The sequence below is a fragment of the Lithobates pipiens genome, unplaced genomic scaffold (assembly GCF_037356315.1).
Source record: "Lithobates pipiens isolate NorthernLeopardFrog02 unplaced genomic scaffold, aLitPip1_a1.2 Scaffold_157, whole genome shotgun sequence".
NCBI lineage: Eukaryota > Metazoa > Chordata > Amphibia > Anura > Ranidae > Lithobates > Lithobates pipiens.
In genome coordinates this window covers 3343625-3363921 of record NW_027507746.1, presented here as the reverse complement: position 1 = coordinate 3363921, position 20297 = coordinate 3343625, and the positions used below count along the sequence as shown (strand labels likewise).

At 42.6% G+C, this 20297-nt stretch overlaps 1 protein-coding gene across 1 annotated transcript in view; it reads left to right on the top strand.

Moving 5' to 3' along the window:
- The window catches only part of LOC143981420 (NACHT, LRR and PYD domains-containing protein 3-like), an 80053-nt gene extending 61174 nt beyond the window's left edge, over positions 1 to 18879 (top strand). Inside the window, exons 5-8 of the mRNA XM_077479246.1 lie at positions 951 to 1121; positions 6440 to 6616; positions 7706 to 7779; positions 17519 to 18879. Of these exons, the coding sequence (XP_077335372.1) occupies positions 951 to 1121; positions 6440 to 6616; positions 7706 to 7745 (388 nt within the window). The 3' untranslated portion in view covers positions 7746 to 7779; positions 17519 to 18879. The remainder of the gene's footprint in view (positions 1 to 950; positions 1122 to 6439; positions 6617 to 7705; positions 7780 to 17518) is intronic.
- The last annotated feature ends 1418 nt before the right edge of the window (positions 18880 to 20297 follow it).

Below are 20297 nucleotides of genomic sequence, written 5' to 3'. Positions count from 1 at the left end.
TATGCCGATAGTATCACACTGACACTGCATCAGTTGTTATCTCATTCAGTGTCAGTGTGATACTATCGGCATATTTTGGCAGATATATGACTGGAGGCGATCTACTTTACTTTCCAACATTGACTAAAATTGAGTTTATTGGATTTTTCTTATAACAAAATGTAGGAATATCATTTTTTCAATATTTTTCATCTTTTTTCATTTATATTGCAAAAAATAAAATTCCCAGAGCTGATAAACACCACCAAAATAAAGCTCTATTTGTAGGAAAAAAGGATAACATTTTGTTTGTGTACAGCATTGCATGACCGCGCAATTACCAGATAAAGCAGCGCAGTGCCAAATTGTAAAAAGTGCTCTGGTCATTCAGGGAGTAAATCTTCTGGGGCTAAAGTGATTAAGGTAAAAAACCTTCATCCTTTCCATCCTCTGTAATAATTCCTGTAACTTCCTAGTATATGATCTATATCTATGGAGATGATATCTGATTGGTGGAGACACTAAAGAATGGGGGATGGAAGAATAAAGTGATTTAATGTGAAGTGTTCCCCACGTGAATGTAGAATCCCATTGTAAATGTGGAATATCCACCAATATAGTACTTGTATCTCTAATATATCCCAGAAGTCTCAGCAATAAATGCTGGAAATGTATATCCACCCCTCCCCCTACATTCTCTATAAGGGATCCTATTCCTGCCAAAATCCGGTGACCTTCAATGGGAACTCCTGATTGGTGGACTTTAGGAAGGTGATGGAATATTGGGGTCACTGGGGTATCCACCATCAGAAATTCTGCTGTTTTATTTCATAAACCCCCCAGATCCTTTCCATTATCTATCAATTTCAGAAGCCCCTGTATGAGACACTGTGTGAGGTCCTGCTTAATAATAATAATTCCTCATATTCATGTTATAATATACTATCATGTGTCTGGATTTGTCTCTGCAGGTTGGTTGATTGTGGTGTGACTTCCTCCAGTTGTGATGATCTTCGATCCATTCTTATCAATAATCGATCCCTCACCACACTGGATTTATCAGAGAAAAATCTGGAAGACTCTGGAATAAAACTTCTATGTGAGGGGCTCAGAGATCCTGGCTGTACTCTGCAGAGGCTGAAGTGAGAATTATCCTATAAATGATATAATCTTCTGCAGGATTCTGATATAAATCTTCTATGTGAGGGATCCAGACATGTCACCTAGATGAAAGTTATACAAAGACAGACTTCTAATTGGCCGGTTACACTGGGAGTTTCCATCATAGTCCTTCAGGTCACTCACAGTTATTGGCTTTCATCCCCTCCACTGACTATCAGAGATCAGTCTTTGGCTGGAGTCACACTGGAGGTCACAGCGGGTCACAGCAGATGGTCCGGTGCGTCTCCATTCACCATTTCAGGTCCGATTTCTGTCTGAATTTTGGGCTGAATTCGGACCTGAAACAGACCAGAAGACGCACAGGACTCCGTATTCTCTTCATTCAGTGACCAATCATAGACAGATGGTCCTCAATTAGAATCTGGAAGGACAGAGCGAGTCTCTAGACCAGAAGTGACCCCTAGATGCCAATAAAATTCCCCCATCCTTGTAGATATAAAATTGTCACCTCACTGAGCCTCAAAGAGAAGTCCTAGTCATTTCATCTACAAGCCCAGCAGGGGAGGAGGCCGATACAGGGAGAAGACCCCGAACTGTCTGCCAGACATTGATTTATATCAGAGGAATCTATTTTATCTCTCATACAAAATAAAATATTGGTTGCAGAGAGATGGAAATAATTGCCCCTGATTGTAGACATGTTGGGGTACATGTACATATAACATTGTATGTGTAGTGAGGATAGAATCCAGGAGAACCCCCAGAATGGTTCTATGGGGTCTGATCACACCAGACAAGCACTGATTGGTCTTGTTTGGATCAGACTGACATGCCGGTGTTGGAAATCCAATCCTTATCCATCAGAACCATTCATGGCCCATTTAGCTCTGGTTCCTTCAGAACACAGGACCGGCTTGTGGGCTGGGCAGGGAACACCCCCCAGGGTTGATTGGCTGATGGCTAAACTCCACCCACATCCATAAATTGAGGATCCTGAGATATTAACAGGGTGATTCCCATGGTGCCGGTCTAATCAGTGAATAGTGGATGTTCCTGACATGTTCCTGTCACAGGATAATCCTCAGAAAAAGTTTATTTCTCTTTTATTCTCACAGCCAGACTGTGTCTGTCCTTTTGTCTTTGTTGTATTTTCTCTCATTCTTTATCTTTCTACATATTTTATACACTAAATAACAAACTAGTGTAGCTCTGCTCTATATTACACAGACAGACAACCTACCTGCAGACAGAGGTAAGTGTTACCACAACCCCAGTGTTACTATACGGCTGTGTAACTATGTAACAAACCACCTAACCACCTGATCCTGAAACTTCCAAATAATAATTACACAACAAAAATGATAATACAAAGCAAATACTACATAGAATATATGTCTGCTACTACCACAACCTCAGTGCTGGAACAATGTGCTGCAGAATAATGAATTGCTATTAATACACTTTATACAGAAAACTAACAACTTTATCCCGGTAATTGTAGAAATGGAGTCGGTGAGGATTTCCTCTCAGTAGTGCCACATCCAAAAACTTGTTAGAAGTTAGGTTACCCAGCATGCACCTCCAGATCTCGCACATGCTCAGAGCAGCACGAGCCGTGTAATAGGTTGTAAGTCGGGTTTCCATAGCAACAGCAATGTCAAAGGAAGTTCCCGCCCCTTAGCTATGGAAACCTCCCCTCCCCCTCCAGGAGGCAGGAAGTTTATCTACATTTACAAAGATTATAAATCTACAAATACAAAAATCTCCTGCAAAAGGAAATTACTTTATAAAAGATGATAATTGTAAATGATATCCCTTGTTTATGTGCAGATGTGTGTGTGTGTGTATATAACATCAACACAGAAAGAGGGATATAATTTACAATTGGCATTGATTAAAAAGTAATTACTTTTTCCAGTTGCTGCCCCATAATACTGCCACAACCAAATTTTACCCATCCTATTGCCCCATAAAAATTACCCCATTATACTGCCACCATCTCCATTGCCCCATCCTATTGCCCCACAATACTGCCACCATCAAAATTGCCCCAATATACTTTCACCATCAAAATTGCCCCATCCTATTGCCCCACAATACTGCCACCATCAAAATTGCCCCATTATACTTTCACCATCAAAATTGCTCCATCCTATTGCCCCAATAAAAACTGCCCCATCATACTGCCACCATCAAAATTTCCCCATCATACTGCCACCATCAAAATTGACCCATGAAATTGCATCATCATACTGCCTCCATTAAAACTGCCCTATCATATTGCCCCATCAAAATTGTACCATAATACTGCCATCATCAAAATTCCCCCATCAAAATTGCCCCATCAAAATTGCCCCATCAAAACTGTCCAATCAAATTTCCCCATTAAATTGCCCCATTAAAATTGCCCCATCAAAATTGTCCCATTATACTGCCACTACCAAAATTGCCCCATCAAATTGCCACCATCAAAATTGCCCCATCGTCTTGCCCCCATCAAAATTGCCCCATCAAAACTGCCCCATTCCATTGCCCCAATCAAAACTGCCCCATCACAATTGCCACATTTTACTGCCACCACCAAAATTGCCCCATCATACTGCCACCACCAAAATTTCCCCATCATATTTCTCCATCAAAATTGCCCTATTCAAAATTGCCCCATCAAAACTGCCTCATCCTATTGTCCACATAAAATTTTCTCCATTATACTGCCACCACCAAAATTGCCCCATCCTATTGCCCCATAAAAATTGTTCCATTATACTGGCACCATCAAAATTGTCCTCATCGAAATTTCCCCATCATACTGTCACCATAAAAACTACCATATCCTATTTCCCCAATCAAAATTGTTCCATAATACTGCCACCATCAAAATTGCCTCCATCAAAATTGCCCCATCAAAAATGCCTAATCAAAACTGCCCTATCAAATTTCCTCATGAAATTTCCCCATTATACTGCCACCCCCAAAATTGCCCCATACTATTGCCCTCATCAAAACTGCCCCTTCACAATTGCCCCATTATACTGCCCCCATCAAAACTGCCCGTCAAATTGCCCCTTCAAAACTGTCCCATCAAAATTGTCCCATCTTATTACCTCCATCTAAATTGCCCCATTACACTGCCACCACCAAAATTGCCCCATAAAAACTGCCTCATCCTCTTGAACCATGAGCTTGCCCCATCCTATTGCCCATCAAAATTTCCCCATCAAAACTGCCCCCTCCTATTGCCCCCATTAAAATTGTCCCATCATAGTTACATAGTTACATAGTTAGTCAGGTTGAAAAAAGACACAAGTCCATCCAGTTCAACCTTAAAAACAAATAAATAAAATAAAAAATAATCGTACAATCCAGATACCCAATTTTATGCCCACAATTGATCCAGAGGAAGGCGAAAAAAAACCCAGCAGAGCATGCTCCAATTTGCTACAGCAGGGGAAAAAAATTCCTTCCTGATCCCCCAATAGGCGATCGGATTTTCCCTGGATCAACTTTACCTATGTTAGTACCTAGTTATATTATGTACCATCAGGAAAGTATCCAAGCCTTTCTTAAAGCAGTCTACTGAACTGGCCAGAACCACCTCTGGCGGGAGTCTATTCCACATTTTCACAGCTCTAACTGTGAAGAAACCTTTCCATACTTGAAGATGAAATCTCTTTTCCTCTAGACGTAAAGAGTGCCCCCGTGTCCTCTGGGTTGACCGTACAGAGAACAACTCAACACCAAGTTCACTATATGGACCCCTAATGTATTTGAACATGTTGATCATATCCCCCTTAATCTCCTCTTCTCAAGAGTGAATAAATTTAGTTCCTCTAATCTCTCCTCATAGCTGAGTTCCTCCATGCCTCTTATCAGTTTGGTTGCCCTTCTCTGCACTTTCTCCAGTTCCCCGATATCCTTTTTGAGAACTGGTGCCCAAAACTGAACGGCATATTCCAGGTGAGGTCTTACTAATGATTTGAACAGGGGCAACATTATATCTCTTTCTCTGGAGTCCATACCTCTCTTAATACAAGAAAGGACTTTGCTCGCTTTGCAAACAGCAGCTTGGCATTGCATGTTGTTATTCAGCTTATGGTCTACCAAAACCCCCAGATCCTTCTCCACTATGGATTCCCCCAGTTGTACTCCCCCTAGCATGTATGATGCATGCATATTCTTAGCCCCCAAGTGCATAACTTTACATTTAACAACATTAAACCTCATCTGCCACAGTCGCCCAATTAGACAGTGTATTGAGGTCGGCTTGTAAATTGGCGACATCCTGTAAGGACGTTATTCCACTGCATATCTTGGTGTCATCTGCAAAGACAGAAATATTACTTTTGATCCCAGACCCAATATCATTTATAAAGATGTTAAAAAGTAAGGGTCCCAGCACTGAACCTTGGGGTACACCACTGATAACCTTAGACCATTCAGAGTAAGAGTCATTAACCACTACTCTCTGAATTCTGTCTTCTAGCCAATTTTCAATCCATTTACAAACTGATATTTCCAAACCTGTAGACTTTACCTTACACATGAGCCGTGTGTGGGGAACTGTATCGAATGCTTTTGCAAAATCCAAGTATACCACGTCCACCGCCACCCCTCTGTCCAAGGTTTTACTTACCTCCTCATAAAAAGAAATCAGATTTGTCTGACAACTTCTGTCTTTCATGAATCCATGTTGTCTGTTGCTTTAATCATGGTGCCACCATCAAAATTGCCCCATCTTATTTCCCCATCAAAATCGACCCATCCTACTGACATAATCAAAACTACCCCATCCTATTGCCCCCATCAAAATTTCCCCATTATACTGCCACCATCAAAATTGCCACAATCAAAACTGTCTCATCCTATTGCCCCATCAAATTGCCCCTTAAAATTACCCCCATAAAATTGCCCCATCATACTGCCACAATCAAAATTGCCCCATTATACTCCCACAATCAAAATTGCCCCATCAAAATGCCCCATCAAATTGGCTCCATCAAATTTCCCCATGAAATTGCTCCTATCAAAATTGTCCCATTATACTGCCACCATCAAAATTTCCCCACAAAAACTGCCCAATCATACTGCCACCATCAAAACTGCCCCATCAAATTTGCCCCATTATATTGCCACCATCAAAATTGCCCCATCAAATTGCCTGATGAGGCTATACTGATCGGCACCACTGGTGGGCACTGATTAATGGCTGCTGTGGGCTCATATGAGGCGGCTTTGCATTTTATTTCCTAAGACCCCGCCCACTGATTATTCATTAGCTGTGTCTACTTCTGCCCCTCCCTGGAAGAACATTCCCCTTCTTTCCTGCTTCTCCCTCCAGTGTCCGGGGCTGTAAAGTGACATTATGGAGCTGTGATGATCTTTGTTCCGTTATCTCCACAAACCGAACTCTGACCGATCTGCATATATCATTGGATGATGATGAGAAGATGTCGGAGTCAGAAGTGAGACGACGTTGTGAGGTCCTCCGGAATGCCGGCTTCTCTGTGGATAGAGGGTAAGATCTGTTATATTGGAGGTAACACACATACTAAGTCTTAGAATGTGAATAGTAAAATGTAGACAACATTGGGTGGGGATGAGATGATGGAGATGAGATGATGGGGGTGAGATGATGGGGATGAGATGAGGTAGATGAGATGATGGAGATGAGATGATGGAGATGAGATGATGGGGATGAGATGATGGAGGTGAGATGATGGAGATGAGATGATGGGGGTGAGATGACGGGGGTGAGATGACGGGGGTGAGATGACGGGGGTGAGATGATGGAGGTGAGATGATGGAGGTGAGATGATGGGGGTGAGATGATGGGGGTGAGATGATGGGGATGAGATGAGGTAGATGAGATGATGGAGATGAGATGATGGAGATGAGATGATGGAGATGAGATGATGGGGATGAGATGATGGAGGTGAGATGATGGAGATGAGATGATGGGGGTGAGATGACGGGGGTGAGATGACGGGGGTGAGATGATGATGGGGGTGAGATGATGGAGATGAGATGATGGAGGTGGGACATTGTTGGGAGGTCTTCTGACACCCGGGCTGCTCTGTAATGAAGATGGAAGGACGGGTGACAAACATTCTATACAATTTCTGTAGAGCCCATTGGAGGTCTCTGTAGTTATACAGATAATGAGAGAGATGATTGAGATTTCCTGTGCCAGTCACAGATTTCCCAGATGATGGAGAATTTATTCCTCATCCCAAGTTTTATCATTACAGATGGGGGATGGGGAAAATCAGATCCACCAATAATAATCTTAGTCAGGTCCTACAATCTTCCACAAGGTTTTACCTTTACAGAAAATACCCCCCATCCCCCGAGGTCCATCCAATGTGGCAGTATAACTGAGCCAATCAGATGTGTGTTCTCAGCCTGTACACATGACAGCCCAGCACACCCGGCATACAGTCTGTTATCCCAATGGTTGGATGGAGATGAGTGTGTGGCCCCTGCCATGGTGAGGGCCCCTCACTTTTCCATCATTTCTTACAGAGCTCAGTATGAGCCCCTCCCCCCTTCCATCATCACAGCAACATTTCCTCCTTTAACACTCTCATTTTATTCTTCTATGAAGGAGCAGAGGCTGGAGTGTATCTATGGAGAGAAGAAGATAAGAAGATGGTGTGTGGGAGCCCCTCCCCCTCTCAGGTAATACACGGATCCGGATATGAAGAGAATGTCTGGAATGGATGATATCAGAGTAAAGTCACATCAACTCTCAGCTTTTATTTTCTCTTTCTGATCCTTAAATATAGAATTCCAGTAATAGTAATCTTTCTCTTCTTTTCCTCTTCTAAATGGTGTCATTTCTGCTCAGTATTGCCCACTTCCTGTGTTGTTGTGTGACCGGTGCCCCCTTCACACCACTGATCTGATAGGGGCACCCGCGCATGCGCGCTCCCATCTATTGTACTACAAGCCTGCGGTGACACACTGGCTGCACCGCCCATCAGATCACCGCTACAGGTCCGCCATCATTGTCATCTGATTGGAGCCCCACCTCTGCCCGCCTCCTCTCTATGAGAGACAGCGCCCCCCCGCACTTTAAGAGCTGCATGTGGATTGGCTCCTGGATGATGTTCTGTGACAACGGCACAAGGACCAAACATTACAACAAACTTTATTCATAAAAGACACTGTCCTGTTGTGTCAAAGTTTACTGACAATACATTTTACTGACATTTACTTTCTTTGGAAAAAAATGTTTTATATTAACCATCATCACCAATCATTTTGTGTCACCCCCAGGAAGATTCTGTGTCACCCTCCCCAGGAAGATTCTGTGTCACCCTCCCCAGGAAGATTCTGTGTCACCCTCCCCAGGAAGATTCTGTGCCACCCTCCCCAGGAAGATTTTGTGTTACTCCTGTTCTGGCGATTTTTATATCTCACTTAAATGATTAACAATACAAGAAATAAGTGATTAAACCTTTGTCTACATAAGAATAAAAACGAACGATAACAGTGTGAAAAGATAAACACTTACATTTATTTATACAGAAAAGAAACTTTAGAATAATTAGAACTTATCATATAACTCAAGTGATGTTACAAGTACAGTGTCGCTTAGGCTGCAAAGATAATTTAGGCCATATGGTTACAAAAGACATACACTTTCAATATATTTATCATTATTTCAAGACAAGTCCTAGGAAAGAAATAGGTTAGAGATAGAAAAGAGACATAATAATAATAATAATACAGACACAGTATCTAGTTTTTCCCTACGTTACCATTTTTGCAAAAGGCGGGGGGCACACCGGGATGAAGAGAGATTAGGGAAATACATTACAGGAATCTTACGTGCCCGGTCCATGAGAGCACTAGAGAGAGAGAGAGAGATACAAGTATACGTTACACAGACACCCTGTCGCCCCGATGGTCTGGAACTGAACAGGCCATCAGCTAACTCTCGCCCTATTTTATATGCATTCTCGGCCAATCAGAAGATGGAACGCATCCATCTGCTCAGAGTTTGCATCAACCTCTGATTGGCTGATTCTGAAGTCTAAATGCCGATTGGTTCAAGACGGCTCACACATACTTGGCTAATTCTGGAGCTCCCGGAAATGTCCATGTTTAAGGTCTGAACTTCCGGTGCCACTTAGTCTATAAATTAATGAACCACCTCCTTTGATCCTTCAGCCCAAACAGTTCCGACATTAGCATTTTAATGTCCCCTGGGGAGATGGAGCCTCAATGACTGCAAAGATGATTGGTAACACAAAAAGGGAATGCACCTACCACCTGGGGACATTCAATGGTTCCCACGAGATAGGAGACATTTCTGTATTTCTAAAAGGTAATCTCATCCGGATATCTTCCAGTAAAAACCTCTGCCCACATACACACACATAAACCTCAAAAGATTAAGTCATACATTCCTATATATATACACACACACACACACACACACAAATTAAAACGGAGCATGGAAATTTTATTAGAATGGCTTCCTTTAAGCTCCTTGCTATAAATATTATATTTCAAAATCTCCACCACAGTTCCCCCTGAAGTTCATTCTTGAATTTATTTCCTCCTTAAGTGATTTTGTACCCACACACAACAGCCCAGAAGTCCCAACCCTTCCCCACCACCACCACGGCCTCCTCTTCCTTTCTTGCAATGTTTCATCGCCCCTCTGCCTTGGAAGAGCAGAACTCCAACATTGATGACGGGATCCTGGCATAACTGGTCCTGTAATTTGGTAAGACCATGTAATGGTTACTCCGATTGGATCGAAACAGGAGACAGCACTGTTCAGCATGGTGAAGGACAGTTCAGGAGAGTCTTATGTGTTGCTCTTGTCTCAAGAGATGACTTGGTTGTCTTCCAGTGGTGGTTGGGCGGGCCTCCGGACAGTCATGCATAAATACAAAAAAAACAACAAAAAAGGGAGACTGTCAGTATACAGATAGTGGAGGAATGGCAGACAGGAGCAGCGGGTTGGCCATTAAGACTTAATACTTATAAGGGGTGCAACGTGGACGAGTATAGTGGGCTCCACACAGGGAAAAGAGTCCAGGCAACAGCCAGTATCATCCATGGCCCTTGATGGTAGGGATAGTCAACACTGCCTGTTATTGCCAGGTCCCTGGGTTCACCACACATGCTTGCGGGGCTCAGGTTAAAGCAGGAGGTAGAATTACATTAAGTAAGGCAGAAAAGGTAAAGCCTTCCAATTTACAGCTCATCTCTGCAGAAGACTAATACATTTACTGTTAAAGATATAGAAGTACATTATCAGCTAATGGACTGGTACCATCACCTAAAGTAATTAAAGATAGGAATATGAAATAAAGAAAGTAGGAACAAGAAAGAAGAGGAAACAAATCAAATAAGCAAAAAAAAAGAAAAAAAAAAAGAACACATACAGGTTTAATGCTACTTCAACCCAGATGTCAAAGAACATTGAATCTGCATTCATAAAAACAAATGAACAATATATAACTGTCCTGTAAAATTATTACAAAGTGCCTTGAAAAATAATGTTACCGCAGCAACTTAGCATAAAATTAAAAATAAAGAGGAACAAAAGAATAAAAATAGTTAACTACTCTTTCATATTAAAGATCAACAGGTAACCCGGATCACTGTCACTAAAAATTTGGGTACAAAAAGAATATTAAAAAAAGGAGAGAATAAAACAATGGTTGCCAAAAAACTTTTAGAATTTAGTCAAACCCGACTGCACTTTGTTGCTCAAATTTTCTTAGAGGCTTTTTCCCAAAATAACAAAAAGAGAAAAAATATAGTTCAAGGGTCCTCTTTAAATGCGCACAATACTCTACATCAGTCCCTTAATAGCTACCCACATCAGGGCAGCAACAGGGTGGAGTTTACTAAAAGCTGTGGCCCTAAGACGGTACCTGAATAAACTTTCCCCATTAACCACTTCGCGCCCAGGCCAATTCTGACATTTCTCTCCTACATGTAAAATTCCTATTTTTTTTTGCTAGAAAATTACATAGAACCCCCAAACAACATTTTATCTCGCACTGTATTTGCGCAGCAATTTTTCCAACACATTTTTTTCAGAGATTTAAAAAAAACAGTAAAGTTAGCCCAATTTTTTTGCATAATGTGAAAGAGGAGGATATGCTGAGTAAATAGATACCCAACATGTCACGCTTCAAAATTGCATGCGCTCGTGGAATGGCGCCAAACTTTGGTATTTAAAAATCCCCATAGGCGACACTTTAATTTTTTTTTACTGGTTACATGTTTTGGGTTACAGAGGAGGTCTAGAATTATTGCTCTCGCTCTAACATTCGCGGCGATACCTCACATGTGTGGTTTGAACACCGTTTTCATATGTGGGCGGGACTTACGTATGCGTTCGCTTCTGTGTGTGAGCTCACGGGGACAGGGGCGCTTTACATTTTTTTTTTATTGTTAATTTTATTTTTATTTTTTTAGTTTGACACTTAAAAAAAAAATTGATGACTTTTATTCCTATTACAAGGAATGTAATCATCCCTTGTAATAGGAATATGGCACGATCGGACATATTTACAGTGAGATATGGGGTCAATAAGACCCCATATCTCACCTCTAGGCTGGGAAGAATAAATTAATAATAAAAAAAACGATCCTGGCTTCCCTGCCAAATCGGCGCCGTTAATTTGAATACCGAGGCCGGGCGTGACATCATAACATCGCACCCGGCCTCCAAACAATCATAGAGACTCTGGGGACGATCTGGTGTGCCGGAAATCTCTATGGTAACTGGCGGGGGCCGGCAGATCCTGTGACCGACTCACCGATGGAAGCGGTGAGTCGGTACAAGCACCGGAGGGCGGCAGGAGGGGGGGCGTCCCCTCCCGCCGCCCGTAAGAATGATCAAGCGGCGGAACAGCCGCTACGATCATTCTTATGGTGCAGGGAATCGCCGGCTGAAAATGCCAATATCTGAATGATGTCTGTGGCCTCAGGCATCATTCAGATATAACCTCCGAAAGCCCATGACCTCCATAGACGTAGTATGGGCGCCAAGTGGTTAAGAAATCTTAGTTGGAGATATTTAGATTAAATATTTCTTGATTGTGAGCTCACCCAAATCGTCCACTTCACTCCTCCTAAGACATCCTGATTTTCAGCTCTCCTGTTACCTCCTCCCATGCTCAACATCAGGACCGCTCCAGAACCTCTGGAACTCCACCATCCCCATATGTCCAACCAGCCCCTACCCTGAGCACCACTAGGTGATCCCTAAAAAAAAAACTTTTATTACGGGAAGCCTACCCATCCTCCACCTAAAATGTTACCTCAGCCAGCTCCATATTCCCAGCCGCTATTATTTTTTGTACCACCCTCTTCTCCTAAGATCATAAACCCCTTGAGCAGGGCCCTTCTATTTATGCCCTGCACAGGCTGTTGGCACTATCTAAATTCTGTTGCCCAAACCACCCAACTACCCAACTTTTAACTCCTTCAATAGGGAATGTCAGTTTTTTTTTTATAAAAAAAACGTTTTCTCTGGGGTAATAGGGGTCTACCCTCGTGTCCCTGCTATATCTATTACCCGGACAGGGGAAGATGTGCAATAGACTGCCTGACGTAGTGTACCACGCTGAGAACAGTTCAACCCGTATGCAGAATATAGGGCATCACTGTACATCCGATACCAGCACCAATACCCTTGTCTCAGGTCTTGATTATTTTTAACTTTGTTTAGGACCAGTTGGGACACTACCCCGGACTCCATTGGACATGATCCCTCCTGTGCCAGTATTGTTGTCTTTTCCCATAGCACAACACCTTCCTTTCTCCAGCACTCATCAGTACCAGTCATCTGAGGCTGTCCAGACTCAAACCATCAGAACAAGATGGACTCCAGGGTGTAACAGATTGACCACAATATCTGCACAACGTTCCATCCCTGCCATTAGGGATGTGAACATTGCAAGTTAGATTTTTTTTACGATCCTGGAACTGAGTCTCAACCAATCTATTACGACTCATAGGCAACCTGGATACTACCCCTTGCCTGCCTATCCTTGCAAAGTGATGCTGGACAGAGCAAGTTGGTTTTCCTAACCCCTTCCTTGTTATGTAGCACAAGACCTCCCAATGTGGTCCTGAGTATCTCCAGCTCCATAGTGTTATAAGGCACCCAGTGTGCCACCTCCAGTTCCAAAGGCAGTCTCCCTTAACCCTCTCTTTTATCCTAAGTATGGGAAAAGGTCTGAGTACCCGAATTGAAACCATCTGCCAACAGGTACACTAGTTTCTTAATAGAGGCTGCACACCTTCTCCCTCCTTTATCAATTTGGTAATCAGACCATGCTATCCTTCACCCATACAAAACAAACTGTCCACACTCTTTAGACCGGACTCCCATGAATGACAGGGGCATAGTGCAACATTGGGGCACTGGTCTTCTTGGCACGCAGGACATAGACCACTAGGACAGGGAGGACACCGATAGGTATTAACTGATGAGAATACAGCATGCCCACACATATAACCAAAGTGAGGGTCCTTGGAACAGCCAAGAGCGGGTAGCACCCCATACAAACTTCCTGCACAACTTTTCTCCAGACTCAACCCAAACTATACAATACGGGGCCAAACCTATACACTTTCAACTTGTATGCCATCTGGCATACAGTATGCAAACTACATATCTGCAGGTAAATTGAATGCAAGGAAATTGGAAAATAAAAATTGCATAAAGTATATCCAGCTCGAGGAACTGTTGCTACCCGACACAACTGGCCAACAGGCAAAGAAAAATCCCTTGCAGGACTAAGGCGCTGAGATCATTGAACAGTAGTAGGTACACGAGCTGACCGATGTGTCTTAAAACACACCAATATTCCTTAGGTAATTGAAAACAAATAGCCACATAAAAGCAGACAAACAGGAAACTCTAGGAGAAAATAGGATTTCATGGTGACACGGAAGGAAACAGTTGTGAACTACACTTGGGGACACCCAGATAGCTAGGCACATTAACATATCTTAGCCTAAGGCAAAGAGCTACGCTTGCAAAGAAAGCACTGGCTGGGTGTGTAACTAATTATAATGACAGCAGGGGGGTGAAGCAGTCTTAAACACAAGTCTTACCAGTTAAATCCATGGAACTACAAGTATAAACATGGCTAATCAGTGGAGCAAGAAACTTGTTCATACCAGAGCTTCATACATGTTGGATCAGAACATACCACACACACTTAGGTAGTCAAAAACACAGATGATTGAGCTGACAAATAGAAGCATCCACTAGACAATGGCGCTGACACCAGGAAAAAGAAAAAAAATTGTCTATGGAGGTGGTGACATTCTTTGTTCTGTAAGCCACAAAACCCAATTATTGAATCTGAGGGATACAACACCAATAGAATTTAGTAATAAACATTCCATTTTTTTTCGCCTGAAAAAACAAACACTGGTCATATACCTGTGATAAGACATTAGCATGTGAAACCAATATACATCACATTAAATTTCATATATAGTGTACTTTATGACCAAAAAATTGTTGAGCTCAACTCATTATTAATATGTATTACTTAGTACATATTAATACCACGTGGATTTTTGTTTTATGGTATACCAATAATTCCCCCAAAAAAATGTATTCACCATGGTGAGAGAGAAAAAAATTGCAACTTGTAATAAACCTTTTAGGGGTACCATTTCCTCTGGCAGAACTGTCTTTTCTGGAAAACAAACACAATTTAGTAAATGCACCTTTCCAATTCCTTAGTACAAATCTTGGCTCAGGTCATTTGCATGTCAATACAGTTTGCTTTACATTCTCACTGACTTGGTCAGAAAGAAGGGGGGTCATTTGGGTGGGTTGTCAGTAGCTGAGAACAAACTTCACACGACACAATCTATATCAAGTCCTTAAAATGCTAATTTATGTTGTATCAAAGAGGGCCGACGGTTGTAAATCAAGAGATAATTAAACAAGTGTAATGTCGGAACTGGTAGGGTTGGGGATCAAAGGAAGTTGCTCAATATATATATAGACAGAAAGGCATTGGAAGTTTGATGCTTAACTGGGCTTGAAATTATAACCAATCAGAATTGGAGGCAACTTCAAACCAATGAGGTGTCCCTGAGTTCTGATTAGTAGGCATGAGGTTTTCTAACCACATAAAATCAGTCCCTAGAGATGATAAATCTTTCTCTCTCTTAAGCTCTCATGGACTGGACACATAAGATTCCTATGTAATGTATTTTCCTTTATCTCTCTTCATCCCGCTGTGCCCCCCTCTTTGCAAACATGGTAACGTAGGGAAAAACTAGATACTGTGTCTGTATTATTATTATGTCTCTTTTCATTTCTGTAACCCTTTCTACCATAGGACTTTGCTTTAATATACTATTAATCTTTTGAAAGGATGTGTATGACCATTATAGCAATATTTGGTAACATCGTTATTTTTAAGGTTGTATCCTCCACATTATATGGGGTATACTCTCTAACATTTCTTTTCTGTACTATAGTATGTTTAAATAAATTAGATTGTTATCCTTTTTGCACATGTATCATTCGTTCTTAATTTCATGGTTTGATTCATATAGATAAAAGGTTTTTTATCCACTTATTTTATGTATAGATAAGTATATAAGTGAGGTAGGCAAATTAGCCTTAACAATGGAAAGTAGCCAAATTACTGATATGACGAGTCCCTGTGTAACATGGAATGATATTCACATCACATTCACATATATACAGTGGTGTGAAAAAGTGTTTGCCCCCTTCCTCATTTCCTGTTCCTTTGCATGTTTGTCACACTTAAGTGTTTCGGAACATCAAACCAATTTAAACAATAGTCAAGGACAACACAAGTAAACACAAAATTCAATTTGTAAATGAAAGTGTTTATTATTAAAGGTGAAAAAAAATCCAAACCATCATGGCCCTGTGTGAAAAAGTGATTGCCCCCTAAACCTAATAACTGGTTGGGCCACCCTTAGCAGCAACAACTGCAACCAAGCGTTTGCGATAACGTGCAATGAGGCTTTTACAGCGTCCTGGAGGAATTTTGGCCCACTCATCTTTGCAGAATTGTCCTAATTCAGTTACATTAGAGGGTTTTCGAGCATGAACGGCCTTTTTAAGGTCATACCACAACATCTCAATAGGATTCAGGTCAGGACTTTGGCTAGGCCACTCCAAAGTCTTCATTTTGTTTTTCTTCAGCCATTCGGTGGTGGACTTGCTGGTGTGTTTAGGATCATTGTCCTGCTGCAGAACCCAAGTTCGTTTCAGCTTGAGTACACGAACAGATGATCGGACATTCTCCTTCAGGATCTCTTGGTAGACAGCAGAATTCATAGTTCCTTTTATCACGGCAAGTCTTCCAGGTCCTGAAGCAGCAAAACAGCCCCAGACCATCACACTACCACCACCATATTTTACTGTTGGTATAATGTTCTTTTTATGAAATGCAGTGTTCCTTCTACGCCAGATATACTTGGACACACACCTTCCAAAGAGTTCCACTTTTGTCTCATCGGTCCACAGAATGTTGTCCCAAAAGTCTTGGGGATCATCAAGATGTGTTGTGGAGAAATTGAGACGAGCTTTGATGTTCTTTTTGCTCAGCAGTGGTTTTCTCCTTGGAACTCTGCCATGCAGGCCATTTTTGCCCAGTCTTTTCCTGATGGTGGAGGCATGAACGCTGACCTTAACTGAGGCAAGTGAGGCCTGCAGTTCCTTGGATGTTGTTGTGGGGTCTTTTGTGACCTCTTGGATGAGTCGTTGCTGCGCTCTTGGGGTAATTTTGGGCGGCCGGCCACTCCTGGGAAGGTTCACCACTGTTCCATGTCTTCGCCATTTGTGGATAATGGCTCTCACTGTGGTTCGCTGGATTCCCAAAGCTTTGGAAATGGCTTTATAACCCTTTCCAGACTGATAGATCTCAATTACTTTCTTTCTCAATTGTTCCTGAATTTCTTTGGGTCTCGGCATGATGTGTAGCTTTTAAGGATCTTCTGGTGAACCTTACTGTGTCAAGCAGCTCCTATTTAAGTGATGCCTTGATTGTGAACAGGTGTGGCAATAATCAGGCCTGGGTGTGGCTAGAGAAATTGAACTCAGGTGTGGACAACCACAGTTATAGTATGTTTTAACAAGGGGGCAATCACTTTTTCACACAGGGCTATGATGGTTTGGATTTTTTTTCACCTTTAATAATAAACACCTTCATTTACAAATTGCATTTTGTGTTTACTTGTGTTGTCCTTGACTATTGTTTAAATTGGTTTGATGTTCCGAAACACTTAAGTGTGACAAACATGCAAAGGAACAGGAAATGAGGAAGGGGGCAAACACTTTTTCACACCACTGTATGTATTGATGACACATTTCATGGAATGTATACAATGTAATATCTCTGTGTAATTGTACAATTATCTCTTGTAGATGGCCAGAGATTTGTCTGGTGATTGTGTCCCGGTGTTGGGTCTGCTGGACGTCTTCCATGTATAGAGGATCTCCTCACCGACACCTCGGATTTCTCTGCAACCCTCTGAAGGAAAGTCTTCTACTCTTCATGGATATAATGGTCGCCTCCCATTATGAATTCCCTTGTCTCCCCTCTGTAGGATTCCGCACTTTCCAATATTATCAATACTTACTATGATGGTGATGAGGATCCGAATCATTATTAGGACCCATTCATGGTGGGAAAAATACATTTTCTAAAGTTTTTCATCAATAAAAGATGACTGGAACAATCACTAATACAGAGAAAGAGACTGCATTTTCATCTTACTGCTGTCCTACTCTTCTCCATCCTCCATACTCCTCTCCATCCTCCACCCTACTCTCCATCCTATCTCTCTCTTCTCCCTACTTTCTCTCCTCTCCCTGCACTTTCCTTTCATTGCATGTTCTTTCTTTTTTCCTGCACTCTCTGCCCTTTCTCCTCTCCCTGCACTCTCTCTCCTTTTCTTGCACTCTCTCTCTCTTCTCCCTACATTCTCTCCTCTTCTTGGACCCTCCCCTTCCCGCACTCTCCTTTCATTGCATTTTCTCCTCTCCCTGCACTTTCTCTCTCTCCTCTCCCTGCACTCTCTCTGTCCTTTCTCCTCTCCCCACACTCTCTCTGTCCTTTCTCCTCTCCCTGCACTCTCTCTCCTCTCCTTGGATGTAATAAAGTGATGCGGCTCTATCTAACATATACTTCATTCCCGGCTCCCAGTGTCTCTCTGCAATAGCTTTCTCCATGTTGCTGACATTATCTTGTATAAGAACAGAACCCGATCCATCAGCAATCCTAAGGAGAGACGGAGATCTCATAGCCGGCTCTCTGCTGCCTTATATCAGAGTTTTTCTTCCACAACCAGAACTTTATCCCCTGAATGACAAGCTTAGCCAAGTCATCCCATTTCTAGAAGTTCATATTTACTTCTGCCAACTCCCCCATCTCTTCTCTGCATGACTCTCTGCCAACACAGATACTAAAATTTCATTGTGCCGAGTCCATTCAGCCGCTTTGCCTTTCACTGACAACTTGCTGAAATTTTGTATTATATCATCTAAATGGATTTATACACCGATTGTTCTGATTACATTTCATGTCTGATATATTGTATATGAGGATCATGTATTATTCCCAGAGGATTTCATGTCATGGATCATTACACAAAGGGACGTGATTATCCTGATTGATTGGGCCACCAGTATTATTACCTGGTTATTGGAAGGTATTATTCTCTATAGATTTACCACATTGAGGTATTTTACGCATCGATAAAGTTTTGTATATTTTATTAACCTTATTTTGTGATTCTGTGATTATTACCAACTTCTCATCTTGTTCTCCACAGCCGATACCCTCTCACCTCTCCCTTCCCCCTCTCACCTCTCCCTTCCCCCTCTCACATCTCCCTTCCCCCTGTTCCTTCCCCCTTTCACCTCTCCCTTTCCCCTCTCACCTCTCCTCCCTTCCCCTCTCTCCCCACTCCCTTCTCCCTCTCACCTCTCCCTCCCCCTTCTCACCTCTACCTTCCCTCTCTAACATCTCCATTCCCCCTCTTCCTTCCCCCTCTCACCTCTCCTCCCTTCCCCTCTCTCACCACTCCCTTCTCCCTCTCACTTCTCCATTCCCCCTCTCACCTCTCCCTTCCCTCTCTCCTCTCCTCTCTTCCCCCTCGCACCTCTCCTCTCTCCCCCTTTCTCCCCTCCTCCCTTCCCCCTCTCCCTTCCCCCTTTCTCCTCTCCCCCCTCTCACCTCTCCCTTCCCCCCCCCTCCTTTCAATTCCCTCTCTCTCTACTCTCCCTCCCCCTTCTCTCTCTCTCCTCTCCCTTCCCTATCTTTCCTCTACCTTCCCCCTCTCTCATCTCCCTTCTCCCTCTCACCTCTCCCTTCTCCCTCTCTCCTCTCCCTTCCCCTCTCTCCTCTCCCTTCCCCCTCTCACCTTTAACCTCTCCTCCCTCCCCCCTCACCTCTCCCTCCCCCTCACTCCATTATGTCCTTTCCTTGCACTCTCCTCTCTCTCTCTATATATATTTACCACATAATATATTCCTACCATATACTGTTTGTAAATATGACATATTTTTTTTTTACCATAAAATACATGCTTGTTTCTTATATATTAGCCCCAAGTTAGATGCACAGAATGCAGGTGGAGCATTGAGGACACCTAATGGTGGGTGAAGAAATGACAGCCCAGTCCAATCACACCTTGCTATGGTTAGTAAGAAGTAGGGATGAGCCGAACACCCCCCCCCCCCCCCCCCCACGGTTTGGTTCGCACCAGAACATTTGAACGGACTGAAAATTCATACGAACTTTAGAACCCTATTAAAGTCTATAGGACTCGAACGTTCAAAATCAAAAGTGCTAATATTAAAGGCTAATATGCAAGCTATGCAACAGACAACACCAGCAATAAGGGGTATCTTCAGGTGTATACTGTGCTGGAGGCACACAACACCCACTTTAACTCCTGCAGATGCCTGCATTAGAGAAGACCAGCAATAAAGGGTAGATACAGGTGTATACTGTGCTGGAGGCACACAACACCCACTAACTCCTGCAGATGGCTGTATTAGAGAGCAACAGCAATAAAGGGTAGATACAAGTATATACTGCGCTGGAGGCACACAACACCTACTAACTCCTGCAGATGGACAAGAAAAGAACACACTGTCCCTGCCTATCTAGCTCTTTCCCTGCACACCAACACACTAC